Genomic DNA, 22,084 nt, shown 5'->3' on the forward strand with positions numbered 1-22,084 from the left:
AAAACGACCCCCCCCAAAAAGATACGTCAAAAGGCTAAGCAAGCTGCCGAATGCCAAACCCATGATGATGTGTCGAGATGAAGCCGGTGAGGATAAATGGAAGTGGTATGATGTTGACGATGTACTCCCTGGCCAACAAGTGTCAATAGCGAACATGCCTGGCTTTACTAAGTTTGCCTTTGATAATTACGGGGCGTGGGTCTATGGTCCCCGATTCACTTGGAAGGTCATCGAGAGGGAGGAGCCGATCCTCTGCGGGCCAGGCACGGCGGCCGCTGTCGCGTGGGACAAGGACCTGATGATATTCTGTCATCAGCTCTTCACAGCTGAGGCTAAAGCCAAGAAGTCTCCGAGGGAGTTCAGAGAGTCTGGTATTGTCGCTGGAGAAACGTTGGGCGAATATGCTACGCATCTGTCGACCATCATGGTTCACGAACTTACTCATTGGTTTGGTGGCATCACTACAAATGGTGATCCCGGTAAGATGAGATACATCACTGTCTTGTTCAGGAAAATGTAACTGACACAAAGTAGTAATAGATGACCAAACGGCTTTGGATGATAAAGGTAGGCCACTCTATGAGATCGGAGAAGAGGTACGTGGTCGACGCCCGGAGCCGTCACGAAAGGAGGCCAAGGCACTGGGCTGGAAGCGTGTCAAGGCATGTAAGTTGTTCGAAGCATGATTTGGATCCGAGCCATTGAACTGACATGAGTGAACACTGTTTCAGATGGCGTTAAACACATTTGTAACCTGGCATTATGCGATAAGAAACGCTACACAGACCACTGTGGTCCGGAGAAAGCGACTAAAAATGCCGATTCTTTGGCGTTATTCGCTCTGGCAATGTAAGCTTTGTTTGTCATAGAAGTAGAATAACGTCCGCCATGCTAACACCATTGAAGGTACTATGATAAGTGGGATTGGAGTTCTGGTGCTCGTGCAAAAGAGCCAGGGTCTAAAAAGAGGCCAAAAGAGGGCGGAGGAGAGAATTCACGACAAGACGACTAACTGAGTAAAGTCTCGAGAGCATCGAAGAGAGGGCGGGTATATCTTTGACATTTTGTGATGGTTTGTTTTACAAGTTATTTTTAAACTCTCTGGCTGTGTTTTTGGATGTGATGTCAGATCAGACAGGACAATACAAGGCTGGCTAGCACATACTGGGCTTCAGTGTCTCAGCGCCCTGTGATCAGCAGATCGCCCCGCTTTTGCTAGGCGCCAGCCAGTATGTCTGAAACAAACCAATGTAACATCAGTCACCAACAACCAACAACCAACACTTCTATCATGGCAACCCCAACTCTGTTCGTGAGATTTTCCAACTCTTCTCTCTCATCATCTCACATACGTACCAAGTCGCTAAACAATGGATTACGGACCGCGGCCACCGAACAGGCCAAAGATGGAGAAGTGGTGGAACGAGCATTGCGAAGGTCAAGCCAAACAGCTTCCAATTCTACCTAACCCTCGACCCCGCGCTTTGACGCCGAGTCTGACTCTAGGTGAGGATGGTATATCCAGTTCAGCACCCATACCACTCTACCAAAAGTCCTGTTTCTGGCTCAAGGTTCCACCCAATATCCGAAGAGATATTCTGCGACTTGCCTTTGGAGATACACGTCTTCATATTTACCTGCATTATCACTATCGCAATGCCCCCCCAGACCCAGGCTCCAAATATCACTGCAGATTAGTTACAGAGCCCGAGAGTTGGGGCAACAAGCGCTTTCCGGTGACCGATCAAAGCCAGGCAGAGGGATGGCAGTGGCGGGGCTCTAGATGCCATCGTTATCCCCCCAACATGGCGAAAGACCCAGGCCCAATGACTCACCGTGGTTTGAAAGGCCCGTGGGATGACTACTGCTGTAATGGCGGTGATCCGGATATCTGTGAAGCTTGGAGGGACGAAGAAGGCTCTTCTGCGTGCAATATCGGCGTCATGGGTTGGCTCTTATCATGTAGGCAGAAGTAAGCGGCGCTCTCATTTGTTCTGGAACCTATCATTTGTTATAGCGCTGACAGATAACCGCAGCTACATGGAGACGGTTGAAGTCTTGTACTCCACCAACACACTGATGCTGGGTGAAGTATGCATGGTCGAGCATCTTCCCTTCCTTATCCCCCCTCAGCGATTTGAGATGATGACTTCTCTGGAAATCACCTGGTCGCTGAAAACACACTACACCGCCAATCAGGACTATGATGATATGGACGAGAGCCACCTGAGACTTGTATTCGATCTTCTATCGCCTTCAAAATTCCCTGCGCTCCGTCGACTTTACATATGGTTCGCCAAAGACCGGCCATGTTGGCTTAATATCAATGGTATTGAGACATATCAGAAAATCATCTTGGAGCAATTGGACCTTTTTGTAAAGGAAAGAACCAATCTACAAGAATGCGGATTTGCTCTCCCTCGATGCTTCTTCAAAAGGATACTCGCTGCCGCTAGAGGTATTACTCTAGACAAAGTGGAAGAATGGGAACTGCTCCCCGTAGTTCCTCCTCATGGACAAGTCTGGCGAGATGTTAATGGAGACATGACTGTTTTACAGCTGCCATACGTAGACAGCTACCCAAAAGCTCCATATCACATCCCCGCGAGGGATGTTCAGGTTGCAGGATATTGGATCCTCGAATCATCTTACGACGATCTGCCCACTTATCGCAGGACTAGCCCTCCTCCTCCATGTTTCTGTCCCGCCAGCACTTCACCATACCAACATAGAACCTTACACCGCGATCGATCACGAGACAATTCACAGTCACCACCGTACAGTCCTAGGTCGCCACATTACAGTCCTTTGTCTCCCGGATTCAGTCCCACATCACCAGCCGGCTCCGATCAACCTTGCGTCTTTGAGATAGATGACATATAGAAGTGAATAACGGAATACTTGCTTCAATGGGCTTATCTACCTACCAAGTACTCAAATCATATTTTGCATAGACACATTCACGACTGTGGCAACAACAACTTCATCTTGAGTATTGATAGTTATTAATCTTCTTCTAGAAGTCAAAAGTCTAACGATCTCCTGTTGGAATAATAATGGTTCTGCGTCATGACTCATGGATGACCAGGCTTTCAAGCATTCCATTGTGTTCCAAATCTGCCAGTATTGCGAGAGATTTCCTTGTAGATAGGTTCCCATATCTCTTGCTCAACTTCCATGTACTTGTCAAAGAATTTCTTGGCGTGATCCGTCCCCCAACACGATTTGCAGTAAGTTTGGCCTGGCTCCTGAGGGTCGTGACAAAGCCCGCATCTCCCTTTCCAATGCCTTTGCTCAAAGATACACCTGTTGCACTGGTACTTCTTTTGGGTACCCAATTTCGAGACGGGTTGAGGGCATGACATGCATTTTCCAAGCTCAAGCCGTTTCTCATGATGTGTGTTACACCAAAGGCACCCTTTAAAATCCTGATGCGTTTCCCTCATTTTGCATTTTTCGCAGACGCCTTCTAAGACGACAACTTTCTTTCGCTCTGCGCTGAGAAAACCTCTTCCTTGGGTGAGTTCGCAGTAACGGCAGGCGATTGCTGCGCCGAAGGTTGGGGCGGCACATATCACGCAACACCCTGAAGGTCTAGGTTCTTCTGATCCCGGATCAACAGAATTGAGTGAAATATCGCGAGGAGTCCTGGCTTGCTTCTGCCAGCAGTCTTGGCATCTCAAGCTGAACCGGGAGTCTATCTTGGTTCCACAACCAAGGCAATGTGTACCGCCTTCACAATAGATGAGGTCCTGTGCCTTGGTTTTCATATTTCGGTATGAATTGATAAAGTCCGATGTTGATCAGTGCTGTAATCGATGGTGACGTCGTAATTTGTTATGGTTTGTAGCAAAGTCGCTACAACAAGCAGGGCGTTATATAGCTCATAATGGACGTTTTTCTACCCACGGTTGACCTCAAGTCAGCAATCGCAGTCGACCAGAAAGCTCGCGAACTGTCATTGACTTAGTGAGGTCAGTGAGGAACTTTCCCATAGATTGGTCTACGTTCACTGCAGCGCCAGCCTAGAACGCATACCCAGGTACCATTTGGACTCTTTGCCTGGACTGGGACTCGGATAATGCAAGCATTGATTCATTACGGAATTCGCCGTGTATCAGATCTCTTCAGATAACATACCTGATTAAAAGCCATTGGCGATGGTGCTCAGTGATTGTCTCTGGGATGCGTGTCAGTACTTCAAAGGCATTCAACAACACTCGGTAGACTCGGGTATGAGAGGAGACCTGGATTGGCGGTCACACTCAAGGTCGAGAGAACTCTATGATCAAATGTGCCACTCTATTGACCCTCTATCTAGAATACGATCGCCCCTCCGTCTACGACAATATCCGTTCCGTTCATGTAAGTTCCCGCAGAGCTTGCCAACAGCACCACCGCACCCGTCAACTCGCAAGGAGCGCCCATACGGCCACTCGGATTCCTCTCCGCCCAAATCTTACGATGCCCAGATATTCCGTCGCCCTCATTCAAGATGGTGTCCATATACCCCGGACTGATACTGTTGGTGCGAATGCCATAGCGAGCCCACTCCGCAGCCAGACAGTTCTTGAGCGTCAGTAAGGCTGCTTTGCTGACATTATAAGCCGCTTGGGGTTGAGGATAGTTGACACGGTGTGCGGAGATGGAAGACGTGAAGGTGATTGATCCTCCAGTGCCTTGCTTGACCATCTGACGGGCCACAGCTTGTGCACAGATGAACGAACCAGTCGTGTTGATGTCAATAATTTTGCGCCATTGAGATACAGGCATTTCCAACGTCTCGACACATCCAACGACCCCGACAAAGCAGACAAGACCGTCAACGGAGCCGAGAGTCGCCACTGTCTCTTCAACGGTGTCTTGTACTGCCTTTTCATCTGTAACGTCGACCTTCAATGTCATGATCTTTACATGAGGAAAACGTGCTTTTAGAGAGGCGACTTCCTCCTTGGCTTGTGCTGGATTAACATCGAGGATTGCGAGACCTTCAAGTCCATGTTCCAAGAGAGCGTCGCATGAAGCAAGTCCAAGGGTACCTGTACCCCCAGTAACGATGAAATTGCCGCGCACAGAAAATCGCTCTTTAGCTCCAGTGGATGGATCAACGGCGGTTCTGTTGCTTGGTGGTGCAGTGAAAGACGACGCTGAGCCGTCGCTGAGAATCATGGAGGGGACTGCTCTCGTAGTGAGCGCGTCCCTATCAGGAAGCTCTGTAACACCAGGTGCCATTTTGACTGGATCTATAAATCGGAGATCCAGGGAAAGATGATAGAATGAGTATGGGGATGGCTGATCTGATTCTGTGAGGTTACCAGAAAATTCACCTTTATAACCTGAAGCAAGTGCCCCGCCTCCGATGCTTCGTCGGAGTACTGTCACCCGAGACGCTACACATACAACGGTGCAGACGAGGTCGGTCTAATAGAAACTACAAGTCTTTCTCTTCTTCTACTGACTCTTCTGAAATCTTGCAACTTCCATCCTGTCTCATTTATCCGACTTTTTCCAGCCCATAATCGACATGGAAGATATCTACGCACAACTTGAGCGACGCGCCGTGAGCCTTCTCCAGCAATTACACCAACGATCCTCAGATGCCAGGGCCATCATTATTCTGGCAGGCCCTCCAGGATCCGGGAAGTCAACAATCGCTGCTCAAGTCGTACAGAGAATCAACACGTACCATCCAACTCCGATCGCAAAAGTCCTTCCAATGGATGGATATCATTACTCACGCTCGCATCTAGACAGTCTCCCAAACCACGTCGAAGCCCATGCACGAAGGGGAGCACATTGGACATTTGACGGTCAAGCGGTTCTTGACATGGTCAAGCAATTACACGCTTCGCGAGAGAGCCCAGCCACTACTCTCTACATGCCGAGCTTCGATCACGAGATAAAAGACCCAGTTCCTGATGCCATTGAGATAAGTCCAGATGTCAAGATTGCTTTGGTGGAGGGCAATTGGCTCTTGTACAATGAGCATCCTTGGAACCAGATTGTCAATTATGCAGATGACACTTGGTTCGTTGATGTCGAACCTCAATTGGCATTACAAAGGGTTGCGAAAAGACATGTTGCATGCGGCATTGAGAGGACACTAGAGGCGGCGATGGATAGAGCGAGGAACAACGACATGAAGAATGGAGGGGAAATTCGGCGTTTTCTGATTCAGCCGAACATCATCGTCAAAAGTGTTGAAGACGTGTGAGTTTCTCTAGTTGCATCGAGTCAATAAACCTAGAGTTTACCCTCAATAAGTTCATGAGGCTAATTGGTCAACTTCGAGCTTCTGATCACCCCCATATTTGTCGGTCTCCAGGCGTCCGAAGGTGGTTACTCCGCACTTGGTGGCTGTTGCATGTGTCGGCCAACAGTGCTCCGATGAATGAATGACGCTAGTTTGAACCTTGCCCTCATGATAACTCCCCCTTCTCTTCGTAACAACGCGTGCATATGCGAGACTAAAGATGGGTCGTCCTCCGATGCACGGCTCTTCAAGCCAACTTCGAGCTTGTCTCAATTGCCAGAAGCGCAAAAGCCGATGCCAACCTAGCGTCAATGGCCCTGGGCCTTGCTCCTACTGCGCCCGCGCGGGCAAGGACTGCAGCTTCGTGAACCCACCTGATCGGACACGGCTTACGCGGAAGAATCTCGATGCGATTGAGCAACGCTGTAACAGGCTTGAGGCTCTAATTCGGTCGCTACATCCTGATCTGGACATTGATGCTGCTCTCACCAACCTAGAGTCTGGTCAAGAGGTCATCAGACGAACTGATCCAGAGTCGGACATTGACTCTCCCGAGCATGAGGAACCAGCACATGAATATGAGTGGAGTGAGCCATCATTACCACCAGATTTCGACAGTCAGAATGATGAAGCCGCGGCTATGGATGGTATGGCTACGCTGAACAGCCTTGATGCTGGATATCTAGGTATGTCGTGTCATCATTCATCTCACAATTCCAACTAATTGGTTCGGAATTTGACTCCCACCAGGCAGTAGTTCGGGTGCAAACCTTCTTCAAGAAATCGCATCGATGCTTCCAGAGCTCGCGGCGTCAAATTCCCCTGCCACAAGTCATGGAAAGTCTCCCAGCCAAACACATAAGTCAAAACCGTCCCTGGATCCACCGAATCTCGCAAACGAATCATTAACAAATTATTTCATCGATGCTTACTTCTTATTCTATAATGTCTCATATCCAATTCTTCACGAACGATCATTCCGCCAGAAACTTGCCGCTCGAGGCATGCGACGTGCCAAGTCATCGTGGAACATCATCTACTACCTTGTGTTAGCTATCGGGCACTGGATATCAACGTCAGATAAGCACCATGCAGGGTCGCGATTCTATACTGCTGCGAGGAACTCGCTGTCAATCCATATGCTAGAATCTGGGACCCTCGAAACCTTGCAAGCACTTCTTCTTATGAGCAATTATTTGCAAAAGATGGACAAGCCAAACACAGGCTATCAGTTCACAGGTATCGCGTACAAGATGGCACTTGGACTTGGAATGCATCGTGAATCGCCGAAATTACAAGACAACGTTGGGCTTGAAAGGCGGAGGCAGTTGTTCTGGGTGCTTTACTGCTTCGATAGCGGGTTCAATATCACAACCGGGAGACCACCATATGCGCAGGAAGGTATCATTGATACCGCACTACCAAGAAATATTGACGACAAGGTAATTGAGCTTTGTGCATGTTCCATGTAAAGCGACGTTGATCGTGGTATACTGACAACAGCAGGACCTCGAACCCACCATGCCAGTCCCCCCTGAGGTGGACGCACCAACGACGCTATCTGCCATCATCGCACAAGCAGAGCTTGCAAAACACGCAAACTCGCTCTATCTGGAGTATCTGACTGCGAAGACATCCAACACAAAGGTCGAGTACCAAGTCGCCGAGACTTTGGAACGCACACTCACCGATTGGCGGCAAAGACTGCCACAATACTTCACTTCTTCAGACGTCCCAGTATGGTTTGCTGGTCCACGGGCTGTTGTTTTGTGGAAAGAACAGAATTTGCGCATTCTTCTTTGGCGAGGAAGTAAACGAAACCATCCATATCTGCCGAACAAGACCGATGCGGAGACACGCTGTCTTGATGCTGCCATGTATAGCATAAAAGATATAACAGCTTTCTGCAGTACAAATGAAGGTATCTTGCATCTGGGCATTGTTTGGTATGCCACGTATTTCTTGTTTCAAGCCGCCCTTGTTCTTGAAGCGAGCTATCTGGACCGTGAAGCCCAGGACAAGCTAGATAACGAGACGGCCGATTGGCGATTGATGGTCCACAAGGCACAGAGTTGTCTGGTGACTTTCTCAGCGAGAAGCAGATCAGCTAAGCGGTGCTTGGAGGTTTTGGAACTCATAAACAGAAGGGCAGAAACAGCAGCAAACACTCGGCGAACTGTCCTCACAGTGCCTGAACTTGTTGAAGAAGTGCCAGCTACGCCTCAGCCTTCAGTAGGTGACACTGAGGCATCGCTTCCACCAGCCGATCTACCGACTTTCGGTGACGGGGATCTCTCCATGGGGACGTGGACACTGAACGACGATGGATCAGATCCTACGATGAGGATGATCCTGGATAATACCCCATGGGGATATCTCGATAATGCACCCATGGATAACCTGTTCAACGACTGGTTTCCTCAAGATAGTTTTGAATAATGATATCTTGGAAAATCTCTTTATCTCGACATTCCCGAATGCTACGGTAGTACATAACCACCATCAATGATGATGTCTGATCCTGTGGTATAAGTGGAAGCATCACTGGCCAAATACAAATACAAGCCCTTGATTTCCTTAACATGCCCTTGTCTGCCGAGGACCGACATGCGATAAGCCTCGTTGAGTGCCAGTGGACCAGCTCCCATCTTGGTATCGAAGAACCCTGGAGACACGATGTTGACGCGGGCAAACTCTCTCCACTCGCGGGCTAACGATTTGCCAAAATGCGTCACGAATGCTTTGGTGCCATTGTAAATAGGTTGGTCAACAGGAACATTAACTATGTGGGCGCTCATGCTAGAAGTGATGATGAGAACACCGCTGCCTTGTTGCTTGAAGACCTCGCCGACGTATTTGGAGCAATAGACTACGCCGTTGACTGAGAAGGGTTAGAATGACATTCAATGGAAGACAAGAGTGGAGCTGACGTACCGTTCACGGACATTTGCTTCTCGAATTCGGGGAGAGTCTGTTCTAGGATTGGCTTGCTGATAGCCATCCCAGCATTGGCGACAAAAACGTCTATTCTACCAAAGTCTTCAACAACCTTCTTTACAGTCTTTTGTACGGACTCAGCGTCGGAAACTGTCATGATGTCAAATACAGGTCACGTATTGCAACGGGGCGCCGTTAACATACCATCGACTTTGTAAGCAGCAGTCTTGACATTATGTTTAGTCTCAAGATCCTGGGCTCTTTGGATGGCTACATCGTTCCTGAACGATTGTCAGTCATTGAGCATGAGTCTGGTATGAACAGTACGACTTACGAATTGTACCATAATACAACATGAGCGTTGGCCTCAGCCATTCCCTCCGCAACAGCGTAGCCAATACCGTCAGCGCCACCAGTCACAACAACCACTTTGCCAGTCATCTTGAATTGCTCCAAGACATTGTTAGGGGTGTCGGGAAAGGGTCTAGGGAAGCCATCCCGTAGGACGGTACAGTCGGATTCGTTCATAGACATTTTAGTGGCGATCTTGTAATTTGGTGTAGAACGAAAATTGCCACATTTCCCATAATGGTGAGAATATTTATAGTGTTGTCGGTGATTTGTTCATCTCCATCATTGTCGGGGTTTTGTCGACCGATACGAGCACAATAGCGTAACTGACTCGCCCTCGTGGCTGGCTTAGGCGGGGTCACGGCTCACTGTGGCCGACGTCAGTAAATGCCGTGATTGGGCGCTTTAGTTCCGTGGAACTGGTCATCCATTGACCACAAATTAGCTTCTAGAAACTAGTACTACGGGTCAGAGGTTGCTCTCCTTTCGTGATCATGTGTATTGTCAGGGAGTTAGGGATCCGGGGCAAAAGGTGGACAGCATGATTGAAGAGCGGTACGTTATCATGTACTTGAATCGAATCCGGGATATGCTGGTAGTAACAGCGACGTCTCACAACACTGTCGGCATCAGAACAAAGGAAGAGAGGCAGACAGTGAGAGCAGTAAACTTGAGAGCAAACTGCTTGGGCCAGCCCGTCTTCATCACTGGGCTCGTCGGAGTATCCCTTTTGGCTGAATTGCTTCACAGTTGGCCATCTCCATTGTCTCAATAGAATACCTTTAGTCGTGGTTCTTGCTCTCAACACTGGAACTAAAGTTATTTTAGCCCTTGGGAGCCTTTCGACTGATCCCACTAGTCTGGGGCCTAATCTCGAAGAGGGCATTCCCCGCGGGGAAAATCTGGGGTCTGGAACTCCCCCGGAGTTCAGTGGACCGTGAGACTATGTATGGGCATTTCTTTGCTTCATATGTCCCCTTAACTATTTAATCATTGGTTCTTCCTTTACTGGACTTCTTGTTCCAGCAGACCAACCCCAATCTCTAAAGCCTTCTATTTCACCCAGACCACAATTGCAGCAACATGACTTCCAAAGATTCGGAGAAGCCAACTGTCGTTCACGACCCAGAACCAATTGACCTCTTTACCAAACAGTCACTGAGCATGGATAACCAAGTCTACGAGACCAAGTTTGCATGTATGTTCCAACGAGCCTGGTCATTTTATAGCCACTGACTGGCAGTCTACTAGCCCTTGGACGATGGGCCGTTGTCAAGACCTTTTGGAAGGCTCTCCTTTTCTGCATGATATTGAATTGGGCAGCACTGAACGACGGCGTAAGCGTGGCTCTCTGCTCCATATCTCTCTATCTCTGCTAATAAACCCCTGCAGTTCCAGCAACAGATCCCCGGTAATGTTATCCCGATGCAAGCCTTCATCAACACCATGTCCGACACCACCATCAACGGCAAGCCAGCCGTCAGCGCTCGAGTTGTCTCCTACTGGCAGGGTTTTGCTGAGATGTCCAAGACTCTCGGTATGTTCACTGGTGGTTACTTTGCCGATAGATTCGGTAGAAAGTTAGTCTTTAGACTTGCTCGGCTCCGTCAACATGCTGATTACTCTCCAGGAAAGCTCTCTGCGGTGCGATCGTTATACTTCTCGGAGGCTCTGTTGCCGAGATCACAGCTTCAAGTTGGAAGAGTTGGCTCGGAGCTGCCGTTCTCGTCCGGCTTGGTGTCGGACTTGCACAGTCGATCCTCATCACCTATGTCTCCGAGCTCACACCTTTCCAGATTCGAGGTCTGATGATTGGTGCCTATCAGCTTTGCCTTGGGTTTGGACAGCTCATCAGCGCCGTCGCAACACAACTCATTACTATTCATCAGCCGACCAAATGGAGACCTCTGATTGCCACTGAGTTTATTTTCACTGGAGTATGTATCTACTGTCTAGCAATTGGGGAGTCAAAAACTGACAGTTCTCTCCAAGCTTCTTATATTGATGGTATGGCTCGTCCCCGAGTCTCATATCTACTACGCTCGCAAGGGAGAGGATGACAAGGCCAAGAAGTCTATGCTCACCCTCTACGGTAACATTGACGGGTACGATGTGGTAAGTACTGTCTCATGATCAGGTCCAGTAACCAGTGTTAATATTACTCCTTGCTAGGAGCATGAGTACCGTGTAATTCAGCACGGCATCGAAGCCGAGCGACAGCTGCATCTCGAGTCCAAGTCCTCGTCCTTCTTTGAGATCTTTGACAAGCATAACTGGCGAAGAACATTGGCTGGGTGCATGGGTATCTGCAGTCAATGGGCTGCGGGAGCACCAATTGTGTTTTCGTACTCGACAGTAAGTAATATCTGTAATCGTGTTTGTTGAACAGAGCTGACATTACCAGTACTTCTTTGCTGTTGCTGGTCTGAAGGACCCCTTCCTCGTCACCATTATTACGTGAGTATAGGAGTTCCGAGTCGGCCGCTATCCTTCCGCTAACGGGGTCAGCTTCGTTCTCCTCATTATCGCAATTGTGTCCTCTCTAATTGCTTGCGAGTTCATTGGTCGCAGACCTCTCCTTGTCGGGTAAGTCTGAACCAGAAAGCAGACGAAGCCGATGCTTACCGATTATTTAGTGGATGTTTCGCCATGATGCTATTCAACGTCGGTCTTGGAACTACTGGTTTCTTCAAGAACCCAGCAGCTGACAAGGCTGCCTTGGGGTGTCTTCTCCTTTGGGTCATTGCTTATGGCTGTTCAGCTGGACCAATTGGTTTTGTTGCAGCTGGTGAAACCTCAACCCCACGCCTACGAGCCCAGACGACCTCTTTCAATTTGGGCTGCTATGGTCTTGGATTGTAAGTAACCTGTTATGATTCACATACTGTTGGCTAACCTGTCATCTTCAGTGTTGTCTTCCAATGGACTGTCTCTTACATGATCAGCCCAGATGCTGGTAACCTTGGTGTCAAGGCTGTGTTTGTCTGGGCTGGATTGTTGGTACCCACGACTGTTCTTCTTTGGTTCTTCTATCCCGAGGTCGGTTCTACCCTAAAGGCTAGAAAAGGACTTACACTAACATTCTTAGACCTATGGCCGAAGTTACTGGGAGCTCGACGAGCTTTATGCCCGGAATATCCCTGCCTGGCGATTCAAGAATACTCCAACTTTGGTCGACGAGAGTGGTGGCAAGAACCGAGCTCTTATGTCAGGTCGAAATGACCATTCAACGAACAAGAACACCATGACTTGATCTATACAAGGGCACTCATCACGTTAGAATGACTGGTCTTCAGTAAACTTGTCTCGGTACTAAACTGTGCCATTGGTGCTGCCTCTTGTGTAACGGGCGAGGTCGGTGATTCTTCGCCTCCTCTATTCCTTCAATGTATATATCAGTATTTCGATCAGAAATCATCCATTTCATTTAATTCGAAAACATCAAATGAGACGCAAGAGTGAAGGTGACGATTGAGATTCGACTGTGTTGAAGATCCTGCCCTGTTCAAACCTCAATGCTACTTAGGGACGAACGATAAAGCCAGCCCATCGCCATTTATGGAGCACCTCAGACCCAGTGAGTGGTAGCTCCATAGTTGTCGCCATTAGCAGGGCGAAGAAAGTCACTTCGAGTGATCTTGCCTTTCGCCTGTCGACGTCCCTTGACAAGGCTAGTAGAGGTAGCCTTGAAGTCTGCATCCTGCCAAGATCCACCCTTCTCCCAGTTGTTACCCTTGCCCTTCACTGAAGTGAGTGTGTTCTGCTTGCTCAGGCTGCTGGAGCCGGCATTGTTGGCAGCGAGGTTGTTCTCGTAGGTAGCCTTGGAAGAGCGGTGGTTGAACCCTTCTCTCCGGTTTTCCCAAGCAGTGTTGTGGATAAGAGTCATATCACCGGGCATTTTGTTGTCGCTGAAGCCACGGGGATTCCGGAAGGAGAAGTTGTTACGAGCGACATGGTTGACGTTGGCTCGGTTGGCGGGTGATCCTCCGCCGAGCTTGGATACCAATGCCGTCGCCTCTGTAAGGGTTGAAGTTCCAACGGTTCACCCCGTTATCGAAGATGATGTTATCAAGGATGGTGACAGAAGATTTGAACTCGTACAGATCGATGCCGTCATCAGCATTCTCGTAGCTGCGAATACCGCGGATGATGTTACCAGCGCCTGAGCCTTCCTTAATAGCCATACCATCAGCATTCTGGCCATTGTTGCGTGGATCAGCGTTGTTGTAGGTGTCAAGATAAACGATCCCGTTATTCGAGATGCTGTTCTGCATGTGGAATCCAGTCTCGTAGTTGCTGTGGGTAGTCAAGCGCTCGAAGTAGTTGTTGTGTGAATCTTTCACGTAGACGCCGCAGGGGCCCTTGGTGAGAGTAATGTGGATGAATCTCCAGTACTCTGCCTTCTCGACATGGAAGATACCACGATCTTTACCAGCGAGGCTAGCGCCAAGGGCAGCCGGAGTACCAGGCATCTTGTCACCGTCAATGATGACTTCTTCATTATTGTAGGATCTGATGGTGTAGGGCTTGCTGGAGGATCCTTTCTTGGTAAACTGGATGTTCTTGGATGGGCGATAGGTTCCCTTTCGGAGATAGATGGTGTCTCCAGCGCTGGCAGCATTAACTGCAGTCTGAATGTCGGCAAGAGGGAAACTGCTAGAGCCAGAACCACTGCTCGATCCATTGGGAGCGACGAAAATGTCCTTGGCCAGGGCTGCAGGCAGCACTGCGAGTATGCACTTGAAGAGAAGCATAGCAAAAGAATGTAACAGGAGCGAGCACATGAAAGAGCGAGAAAGAAAGCAATGAGAAGAATATCTTGGTTCAAGCTCAAAATGGCTTCACGAGGTTTTATGTTTCCTTTTGTAGCTTCATCTACCCATCCTTTTACGGGGTTTTCTGGAAGCTCAAATTTCCAGCGATGCCACTGTCATTATACACATGGCACTTGGCGCCTCGGCACTCTTGGTTGTGTAGGTTGCTGTTGAAGACTGCAAGGAAGAGCTAAGTCCAAAGCCAAGATGCAGTGAGCTTAAATTTCCACAAATGACGGAGAATTTCATCTTGAATCTCTGGTCATCTATTTCTGCCCCAAGCCAAGCCTCATCCTCTACAATCGGACGTAATTCCCGTGATGGTCGTTGCGGAGCCTACTGTCTCGAGTTTTGATTGAGGCCAAGATATCCAAGAAACGATCGGGCCGTGTCAGTCTGTCAAGAGTCTTGGCGAGTTTGAAACTACGAGAGAGGACCATGGCACCTCTTGGATGGGGCATTGGCCGTTGATGTAAACTCCGCTCTAATCTCAAGGTAGCTCGTGATGTAGTTATCCATCATTAAAAGTTGATTGTCTCATGCTGAAGATTAAAAATACTTCAATTCCATGTGTCAACAAGCAGTAAATTGGTTCAAACGTGTATTTAATTACTGCTATCTGTTTCTATTACAATTATATATACTAAAGTACCATCTTAATCTACCTGTATGATCTAAGATTCCAATATTATCTTGTTCCCATTAAAACATCTCCCTATCAACCCTTTCGCCTCTGTTATGTTCCCGGGTAGCGTATAAGTATTTATCTTCGTTGCCTAGTAGGTGTAAACCTGTTCCGGCCCCAGGGCGCCATAGTCCCCGGATCCGTAGGGGTTCGATGGTGTGGCCTGTTGTCCGTTCACATCGCTCACGCCGAACCAAGCGAGCTCTGTACCTCTCACGACTGTCATGACAGCAAAAGCAGGAGCAGGCTCGGTAACATAACCCCAAGAGATGCTCAAGCTAGATCCATCAGTGCAAGGTTCGTTGGTCCAACTTTCTGTAGCAGCATTAGAGCCAGGCATACGAATGACGGTACACCTCTCAGTCTTGCCATCAGCCTCAACCGCGAAGTTATAATCACATCCATCGTCATCTTCACCGCAATAACGGGTGAGATTCTGGATGGCCCAAGTTTTGCCGATAACAGGCATGGGGACAGGGTAAATACCAGGCGCTGGTTGGGTACCGTTGGTCGGGACGGGAAAGGAGGGGTGAGTTGCGGTTGACGTCGTAGTGTGGGTGATATGAGCTGAAACGCAAAGCTCTGGGTGAGCTGGGCTACAACCCCCAGGGACAATAGGGATTGGGGTGAAGGTTGGTGGAAGTCCCGTATGATAAGGTGGCGGGCATGATCCAGGGTGAGCAGGATTGCAGCCTCCTGGGATACCAGGGATTGGAGTGAAGGTCTCGATGGGAACTGTATCGTTCTTGCTGGCAGATGCAATATCTGTTTTGGTAGGCTGCGCGAGAGATGCCGTGGCAGAAGAACAGTATTCTTGAATCCGTGCACTATCTTCGCCAACACAAGCTGTCAGCGTGCAAGAGCATACTACTTCTGGTGTTCCAGCCGCGATACAAGCGTTGTAAGCCTTCTCACAATCATCATAGGATGTAAGAGGAAGAGCCAACGCGACCGAGGCGAGAGTCAAAACTGAGATGAACTTGTTCATGGCTAGTAAACAGAGGGGATTGAAGTTGGACAATTAGGTAGGTAATGAAGTGTGAAGATTGAGAGTATGTTTTTTCTCTGTTGTGCTGTAATGTCGTCGATTGGTGATGTCTCAATGTCAAACGACATGTCTCGGAGGTTATATAGTCGCATGGAGGAAAGGGAGAGCATTGATTCTGTTATCGTCCCAACCTCCTTCTAACTGTGCCCTTTTCTTCCATGACATAGCGCAAAGTTTGAGCCAGAAAGGGCTCTCTGACAAACCCTCCACTCTTCAAATGGTTTGCCAACGTTGAGACGGTAGATTCATAGATTTGACATCATAATCACACTACCAAAGCCCCAGCCACCATCATTTTAATAGTTTTACCTCTTTGAGAGCTGAGCTACTGCCGAGCAACCGACGGTTTGCATGGCCAGCTGCTGAGCCAACCTCCGATTTACACAACGGCTCCGCTAACACGAAAGGTTCATAGAAGGTCTAGAGCAAATGCAGCAAAGACGTTGTTCTTGCTGGCAAGCGAGAAAAGTCTAATTGGCACTCAGCGAATCAGGTTGGCGTGCCGTGCATATAGCACGTTGTAGAACGGGAAACGCAAACCTTAAATCGATGATTGCCAACTTCTGGAATGTGATTGAAATGATACAAGATGTGATGTTACTGTTTATCTATTGTTATCTCTTTCCTTCTTTCAAAGCCCGTAACTGTGAGACAAGCCGAAGACTTGGCTTTGTCTTCGATTTCTATTATCTCTAGTATACTGTAACTGACCATTCCCTAGCAAGCCATTTAGTGCCAAAAACAGGTCAATTGATGACCGTTCACCTTTTATACCTCTCTATCCTTATTACTTTTAGGGTCGTAGTATGTTCGCGTCATAGACTTTTCCTTCAACCACGGCTGAAGATTTCCGCCTCTTCCCGCTGTATAGATGCTTTTGCGTTTTTAGATTCCAAACATACTACTAAAGCACATTCTAGTAAAGTTGAAAACGTTTTGCTGATCATCCTCGTAGTAAGCTACCACGTAGCTTGCATTGTTGGGGCGTTGGAAGCCATAACTAATGGTGCCATTATATGGACCGTCAACAATATCTTGATGCTCGGTCTTGTCGAACTTGCCGCGCAAGCACGCTAACAGATCAGCCTGTATACCTGGACCGCTTGTGAACTTTCCGCAAGGAGTTTTGCGAGTCTCAATGCATGCGATGACAATCACGGCAATTCCGAATCCCAACAGAACGCCGGTGTAGAATTTGTACCAGGCGGACGATATGCAAGGCAAGACGGTAGACTTGGCTCCTGTGATGCCCATGTACCAGGTTGTTATCAGCGCACTCATCCCGATCACGCCTAGGTAGAAGATAATCACTACAAAAGTCGTCGTTGTGTAGAAAGTGTCTCCTTGTGGGATCATGAATGACAGGGCCAACCCCAGGAGAGCGAGGAGCACCAGGGCATAGGTGCATCGAAATGTTCTGCTACCCCAAAACTCTGAGTTGTGAAATTCTTGGAGTTCAGTCGTCGCAGGGTTGGCAGCCAATATCTCGAATGATGGCATGCTGCAGCTAATGGGTTGTGGAGAACCAGCAGGGATGTCCTCCATCGAGGCGAATGAGAACTCGTCCGTAAGCCACAGGCAACTGCACAGCCTCAGCAACCCGAAAAGGGCAATGGGAAAGAAAATGATATCGACAGCCATCAACAGTGTGAAACTTAGGGCAGAAGGGTCGATTTGACTGCCTAAAAGCAGGATTATGGCCTGAATGCCTTGAACGGTAACAATGAGAGTCTTGATCGCGTCTCTTGACAGCAAGGTAACCCTGTCTCCATCAGGCAGTTGAACACAACGCGGTCGGCTGTACGCGACCATCTCTTCAGATCCATCCCAGCCTTGGTCAGTCCAAAACAAGGCATTGCTGGCTGCGAGATCGAATTTATCCCAGTTCTTTGCCCGAATGCGACGGTCAGCAATTGCTCCGTACCGCCATAGAATGGAAGTTGGGTTGTAGTGGCATATGCGTTCGTGCCAAGGTGGTCGACTTAGAGAAAGATAAGTCGGTGAAGGGGCACCGATGAGAACATGGGCAATGAGCGGAGCCTAACACAGAGTGAGAAGAGTTATCCAGTCAGAAACAGCGATCTCTTGGCTTTGATACAAGAGGGGATTAATAAACACAGTCATCCTTGGTCTCTCCAGATGTCTCTGAACATCAACTTCAGGTTGTGGTTAGGGACAATGAAGAAGGCTTGGGAATGAGAAATTCCCCTAAGCATAAGCACTATGGAAAGGGGGACATACTAAAGGAAAGATTGAAGAGACAGCTCCAGTCCTGCTGACAAGTAAAACATAGTGCTGACAGGAACAAGATTACAAGGCTCTAATGCTGACAGGATAGTGTTCAGTAATAAGTAAATCTGTAATATTTAATATAGTTAATAAGCAAGCGCTATAGATAAGTATAACGGTTTAGAGTCTAACTAGATTAGACTAAGCTGTACTTAAGTTTATTATTAGTAAATAGTATAAGGTATATAACTAAGCTTATTAAAGTATTATATCTTTTAATAATAGATTTAATATATATTAAGCTTAATTAATATAAAGAAGTTTTATTAATAGCTAGTAAGCTAGAATTTATAAAAGTATCAATAAATATATTCTATATACTTAAAGTATTTATTAAAAAGATAAAATGTCTTTATAGTAATATATAAGGTATAGCTAATAAGGTCTTATAATAAAAATAATTATTATGTTTTTTAGCATAGTGTATGACGCCTTATATGCGATATACTGAAAAATAAGCATTATATTATATTATTCTTATTATAAGACCTTATTGGCTATACCTCGCGTATTGCTACAGAGATATTTTATCTTTTTAATAATAAAAATAATATAATATAATACTTATTTTTTAATATATTATATATAAGGTATTATATATTATTTTAAAAAATATAATAACTTTAAAAGTAAATCTTAAGATTATATTACCTTTAACCTTATAATCTAATTAAATAAGTAGCTTTAATATATAAATATAAAAAGATATTTTCCCTAGCTTTAGTAAGCTAAAGGCTTTTTTTATTATTACTTAATTAAAGTAATTAATACTAAAGCTTTAACTTTAAAGGCTTAATTTTAAATAAGTTAAAAACTATAAAACCTATTTAAAAATACTATATTATATAATTAATATTAATAGCTATAACTATTTTATTATAGTAATTAATACTTATATAAATAGTAATTTAATTAATATTAATAATCTTAATATTAATAATATCTTTAATTTATATACTTTCTTTTAGTACTTAAATATTATAAATAAAGACTTACTATATATTAATAAATTAATACTAATATAATAATTTAATTTTATAATTTTTAATTATACTATAAGGCTTTTAAATATATAAAATATATCTATTATACTAATTATTATAAATAAGTTAAAAGCTTTAAAAGACCTAATTAATTACTTAAAGTAAGCTTAAGACTTATTAATAAAGTAATAGGCTTTTATTACTATTATTAAATTAGGTAATAATAATAGCTAATACTATATATAGTTTATAGAATTGAAATATATAATTAAAGTAATTAAATTATTAATATAAATATTATATTATAGGGATTAAGGGCTATTATAAAGTAAAGGAAGGGAAATAAAAGGAAAAAGAGAAATAAAAAGGTAGATTATAAAATAAAGGTTTTAGTATTAAGGGAAAAACTATAAATATTAGTAAGCTAAAGCTAGCTTGGTAAGTTAATAATAGATTAAATTAAGTTATAAAGTAATATAAAGTAATATAAGGAATATAAATTAAAAGTAAATATAGCTAATTAATACTTAAGCTAAAGTATCTATATAAAAATAATCTTAAGTATTACTCCCCCCTAACGGGATAATAGTTAAGTTTAATTATATTAAATTAAGCTATATTTAGGTTTATTATTAGTAAATTATATAGGGTATAAATTAAGTATTATTAAAGTATTATATTCTTTAATAGTAGATCTAATATATATTAAGCTTAATTAATATTAAGAAGTTTTATTAATAGCTAGTAAGCTAGAATTTATAAAAGTATAAATAAATATATCTTATATACTAAAGGTAATAGTATAAAAGTAATATAATATAAGGTTATTATTAATCCTAGAATAATATAGTACTAAAGTGATATTAGTCTTATATCTATTAATTTTATTTTAATTAGTTATTAAAGTAGAAATTTTTATAAAGTTTATATAATATAATTACTAGGGTTATAATATAATCTTTCCTTTTTAATAATCTTACTTTTAAAGCTTATTATTTTAATTAATATTAGTTTTCTTTTAATAAAGTTTAACTTTAACCTTTTTATAACAGTTAGGTCTAACTATATTAAACTAAGCCATACTTAGGTTTATTATTAGCAGATTATATAAGGTATAAACTAAGTGTTATTAAAGTATTATATCTCTTAATAGTAGATTTAATATATATTAAGCTTAATTAATATAAACAAGTTTTATTAATAACTAGTAAGCTAAGTTCTATTAAATATTAAGTAAATATATATATATACTTATAATATGTTAAGGCTTGAATAAAATAGCCTATAAATTCACTATAAGTAGTAGGATGTACTATAGTGACTGATAAGGTAGAAGAGGAGGAATTAAGTGGATAAAAGGTTATAACTGCTGAATAATAAGGCATAGGGTAGGATTTAGAAGATAAAGGTAGGTCTGTTAAATAGAGCGAATTTTTCCGAATTTAATGATATATATTATGTAATAGAAAAGTTGATAAGTCTCTAAGAAAGAAGGAGTTCCCTAGGTGGGAAATCCTGGGTCTTATATAGACCTCTAAAAAGCAGGCATTATGATTCCCAAAGCGGGGTAGCTTCAATGATAATGAAAAGACTATCACAAAAACCGCCAAAATTCGGAGAAAAATAAGATATACTTTTTCCCAATTTGGAAGGCGCTAGGCTTTAGTAGGCTTATAAAGCTTAAATAGGAAAGTAAGGTTTCTCGTGGTATGTCATAAATCATCCAACTGAGGGGTAAAAATCTGATATACATAATCCTCATTATATAATCATCACGTGACCTAAGTCACGTGACTTTCTTACTGATATTTCCTTAGTAAGAAATTATTAAAGTTTATAGAAAAACTTTAATATGTGGAACTTGCTCAATTCTCCACATTTTGCTTAGGTAAGCACACCAATCGAAAGCCCTGAATTTTCTCATTATTTTGGTATATAATATGCCCTGATTAGTCATCGGGATCATAATATATTCCTTAGTTATATAATAAGACCTTTATATAAAGTCAGGTCTTAACATAATACCTAGGTAAAAATAATAAAATATAAGGTTATTATTAGTCCTAGAATAATATAGTCTTAGAGTGCTATTAGTCTAATATTAATTAATTTATCCTTAGTTAATCTAATATAGGACTTAAGGTAATATAGTTATTAAAAAGAATTTATAAGGTATAATTTATATATAATATATATTACAACCCTAGCAGTTATATTATATATTACCTACAATTTTCTTACTAATTATTAAAAGACTAATAACTTCTATTTTAGTCTATAATAGAAACCTAATTATGTTAGGACTAAGGACTTACTATTATAGTCCTAGATTAATATTATATATCTTAGTCTCTAAATCTTAATATATTAATATATTTTATAGCTAGTATATAAAGATACTTATTAATACTTTTATAGAGTCTAGCTTACTAACTATTAATAAAACTTCTTTATATTAATTAAGCCTAATATATATTAAATCTACTATTAAAAGATATAACACTTTAATAATGCTTAGCTTATACCTTATGCAATCTGCTAATAATAAACCTAAGCATGGCTTAGTTTAATATAGTTAGACCCGACTGTCATAATATAGCTGCTAGGGTTATAATATAATCTTTCCCTTTTAGTAGGCTTAGTCTTTAGGGCCTGTTATCTTAACTAATATTATTTTTCTTTTAGTAAGTCTTAACTTAGACTTTTTAATATTATATCTTATAA

General features: G+C 43.9%; 10 protein-coding genes across 10 annotated transcripts; 5 read left to right on the forward strand and 5 right to left on the reverse strand.

Annotated features, from left to right (window-relative positions):
* Positions 1-64: 64 nt before the first annotated feature.
* FVEG_13846 (hypothetical protein) lies at positions 65-686 on the forward strand (the record flags this gene model as incomplete). Its single annotated transcript, XM_018903193.1, has 2 exons — positions 65-479; positions 535-686. The coding sequence occupies 2 exons, from the start codon at positions 65-67 to the stop codon at positions 684-686; spliced, it is 567 nt and encodes a 188-aa protein (XP_018762238.1).
* A 684-nt stretch (positions 687-1,370) lies between these two features.
* FVEG_17621 (hypothetical protein) lies at positions 1,371-2,883 on the forward strand (the record flags this gene model as incomplete). The annotated part of the gene is made up of 2 exons (XM_018906862.1): positions 1,371-1,972; positions 2,037-2,883. The coding sequence occupies 2 exons, from the start codon at positions 1,371-1,373 to the stop codon at positions 2,881-2,883; spliced, it is 1,449 nt and encodes a 482-aa protein (XP_018762237.1).
* A 1,434-nt stretch (positions 2,884-4,317) lies between these two features.
* Positions 4,318-5,232, reverse strand: FVEG_13845 (gluconate 5-dehydrogenase; the record flags this gene model as incomplete). Its single annotated transcript, XM_018903192.1, has 1 exon — positions 4,318-5,232. The coding sequence occupies one exon, from the start codon at positions 5,230-5,232 to the stop codon at positions 4,318-4,320; it is 915 nt and encodes a 304-aa protein (XP_018762236.1).
* Positions 5,233-5,524: 292 nt separating this feature from the next.
* Positions 5,525-6,214, forward strand: FVEG_17620 (hypothetical protein; the record flags this gene model as incomplete). Its single annotated transcript, XM_018906861.1, has 1 exon — positions 5,525-6,214. One exon carries the CDS (start codon positions 5,525-5,527, stop codon positions 6,212-6,214), a length of 690 nt encoding a protein of 229 aa, XP_018762235.1.
* A 215-nt stretch (positions 6,215-6,429) lies between these two features.
* Positions 6,430-8,692, forward strand: FVEG_13844 (hypothetical protein; the record flags this gene model as incomplete). The annotated part of the gene is made up of 3 exons (XM_018903191.1): positions 6,430-6,939; positions 7,004-7,695; positions 7,760-8,692. The coding sequence occupies exons 1-3, from the start codon at positions 6,474-6,476 to the stop codon at positions 8,690-8,692; spliced, it is 2,091 nt and encodes a 696-aa protein (XP_018762234.1). The 5' UTR covers positions 6,430-6,473.
* Positions 8,693-8,733: 41 nt separating this feature from the next.
* Positions 8,734-9,724, reverse strand: FVEG_13843 (hypothetical protein; the record flags this gene model as incomplete). Its single annotated transcript, XM_018903190.1, has 4 exons — positions 8,734-9,134; positions 9,188-9,340; positions 9,395-9,471; positions 9,525-9,724. 4 exons carry the CDS (start codon positions 9,722-9,724, stop codon positions 8,734-8,736), a joined length of 831 nt encoding a protein of 276 aa, XP_018762233.1.
* Positions 9,725-10,624: 900 nt separating this feature from the next.
* FVEG_13842 (hypothetical protein) lies at positions 10,625-12,794 on the forward strand (the record flags this gene model as incomplete). Its single annotated transcript, XM_018903189.1, has 11 exons — positions 10,625-10,739; positions 10,793-10,878; positions 10,934-11,121; positions 11,172-11,478; positions 11,534-11,656; positions 11,714-11,896; positions 11,946-11,998; positions 12,050-12,127; positions 12,178-12,399; positions 12,451-12,580; positions 12,630-12,794. The coding sequence occupies 11 exons, from the start codon at positions 10,625-10,627 to the stop codon at positions 12,792-12,794; spliced, it is 1,650 nt and encodes a 549-aa protein (XP_018762232.1).
* Positions 12,795-13,109: 315 nt separating this feature from the next.
* On the reverse strand, positions 13,110-14,295 carry FVEG_13841 (hypothetical protein; the record flags this gene model as incomplete). Its single annotated transcript, XM_018903188.1, has 2 exons — positions 13,110-13,558; positions 13,581-14,295. 2 exons carry the CDS (start codon positions 14,293-14,295, stop codon positions 13,110-13,112), a joined length of 1,164 nt encoding a protein of 387 aa, XP_018762231.1.
* Positions 14,296-14,921: 626 nt separating this feature from the next.
* FVEG_13840 (hypothetical protein) lies at positions 14,922-16,249 on the reverse strand. Its single transcript, XM_018903187.1, has one exon. The coding sequence runs from the start codon at positions 16,026-16,028 to the stop codon at positions 15,132-15,134; it is 897 nt and encodes a 298-aa protein (XP_018762230.1). The 5' UTR covers positions 16,029-16,249; the 3' UTR covers positions 14,922-15,131.
* Positions 16,250-16,973: 724 nt separating this feature from the next.
* FVEG_13839 (hypothetical protein) lies at positions 16,974-17,900 on the reverse strand (the record flags this gene model as incomplete). Its single annotated transcript, XM_018903186.1, has 1 exon — positions 16,974-17,900. The coding sequence occupies one exon, from the start codon at positions 17,898-17,900 to the stop codon at positions 16,974-16,976; it is 927 nt and encodes a 308-aa protein (XP_018762229.1).
* Positions 17,901-22,084: the final 4,184 nt, after the last annotated feature.

The sequence above is a fragment of the Fusarium verticillioides genome, chromosome 8 (assembly GCF_000149555.1).
Source record: "Fusarium verticillioides 7600 chromosome 8, whole genome shotgun sequence".
Taxonomy (NCBI): Eukaryota; Fungi; Ascomycota; class Sordariomycetes; order Hypocreales; family Nectriaceae; genus Fusarium; species Fusarium verticillioides.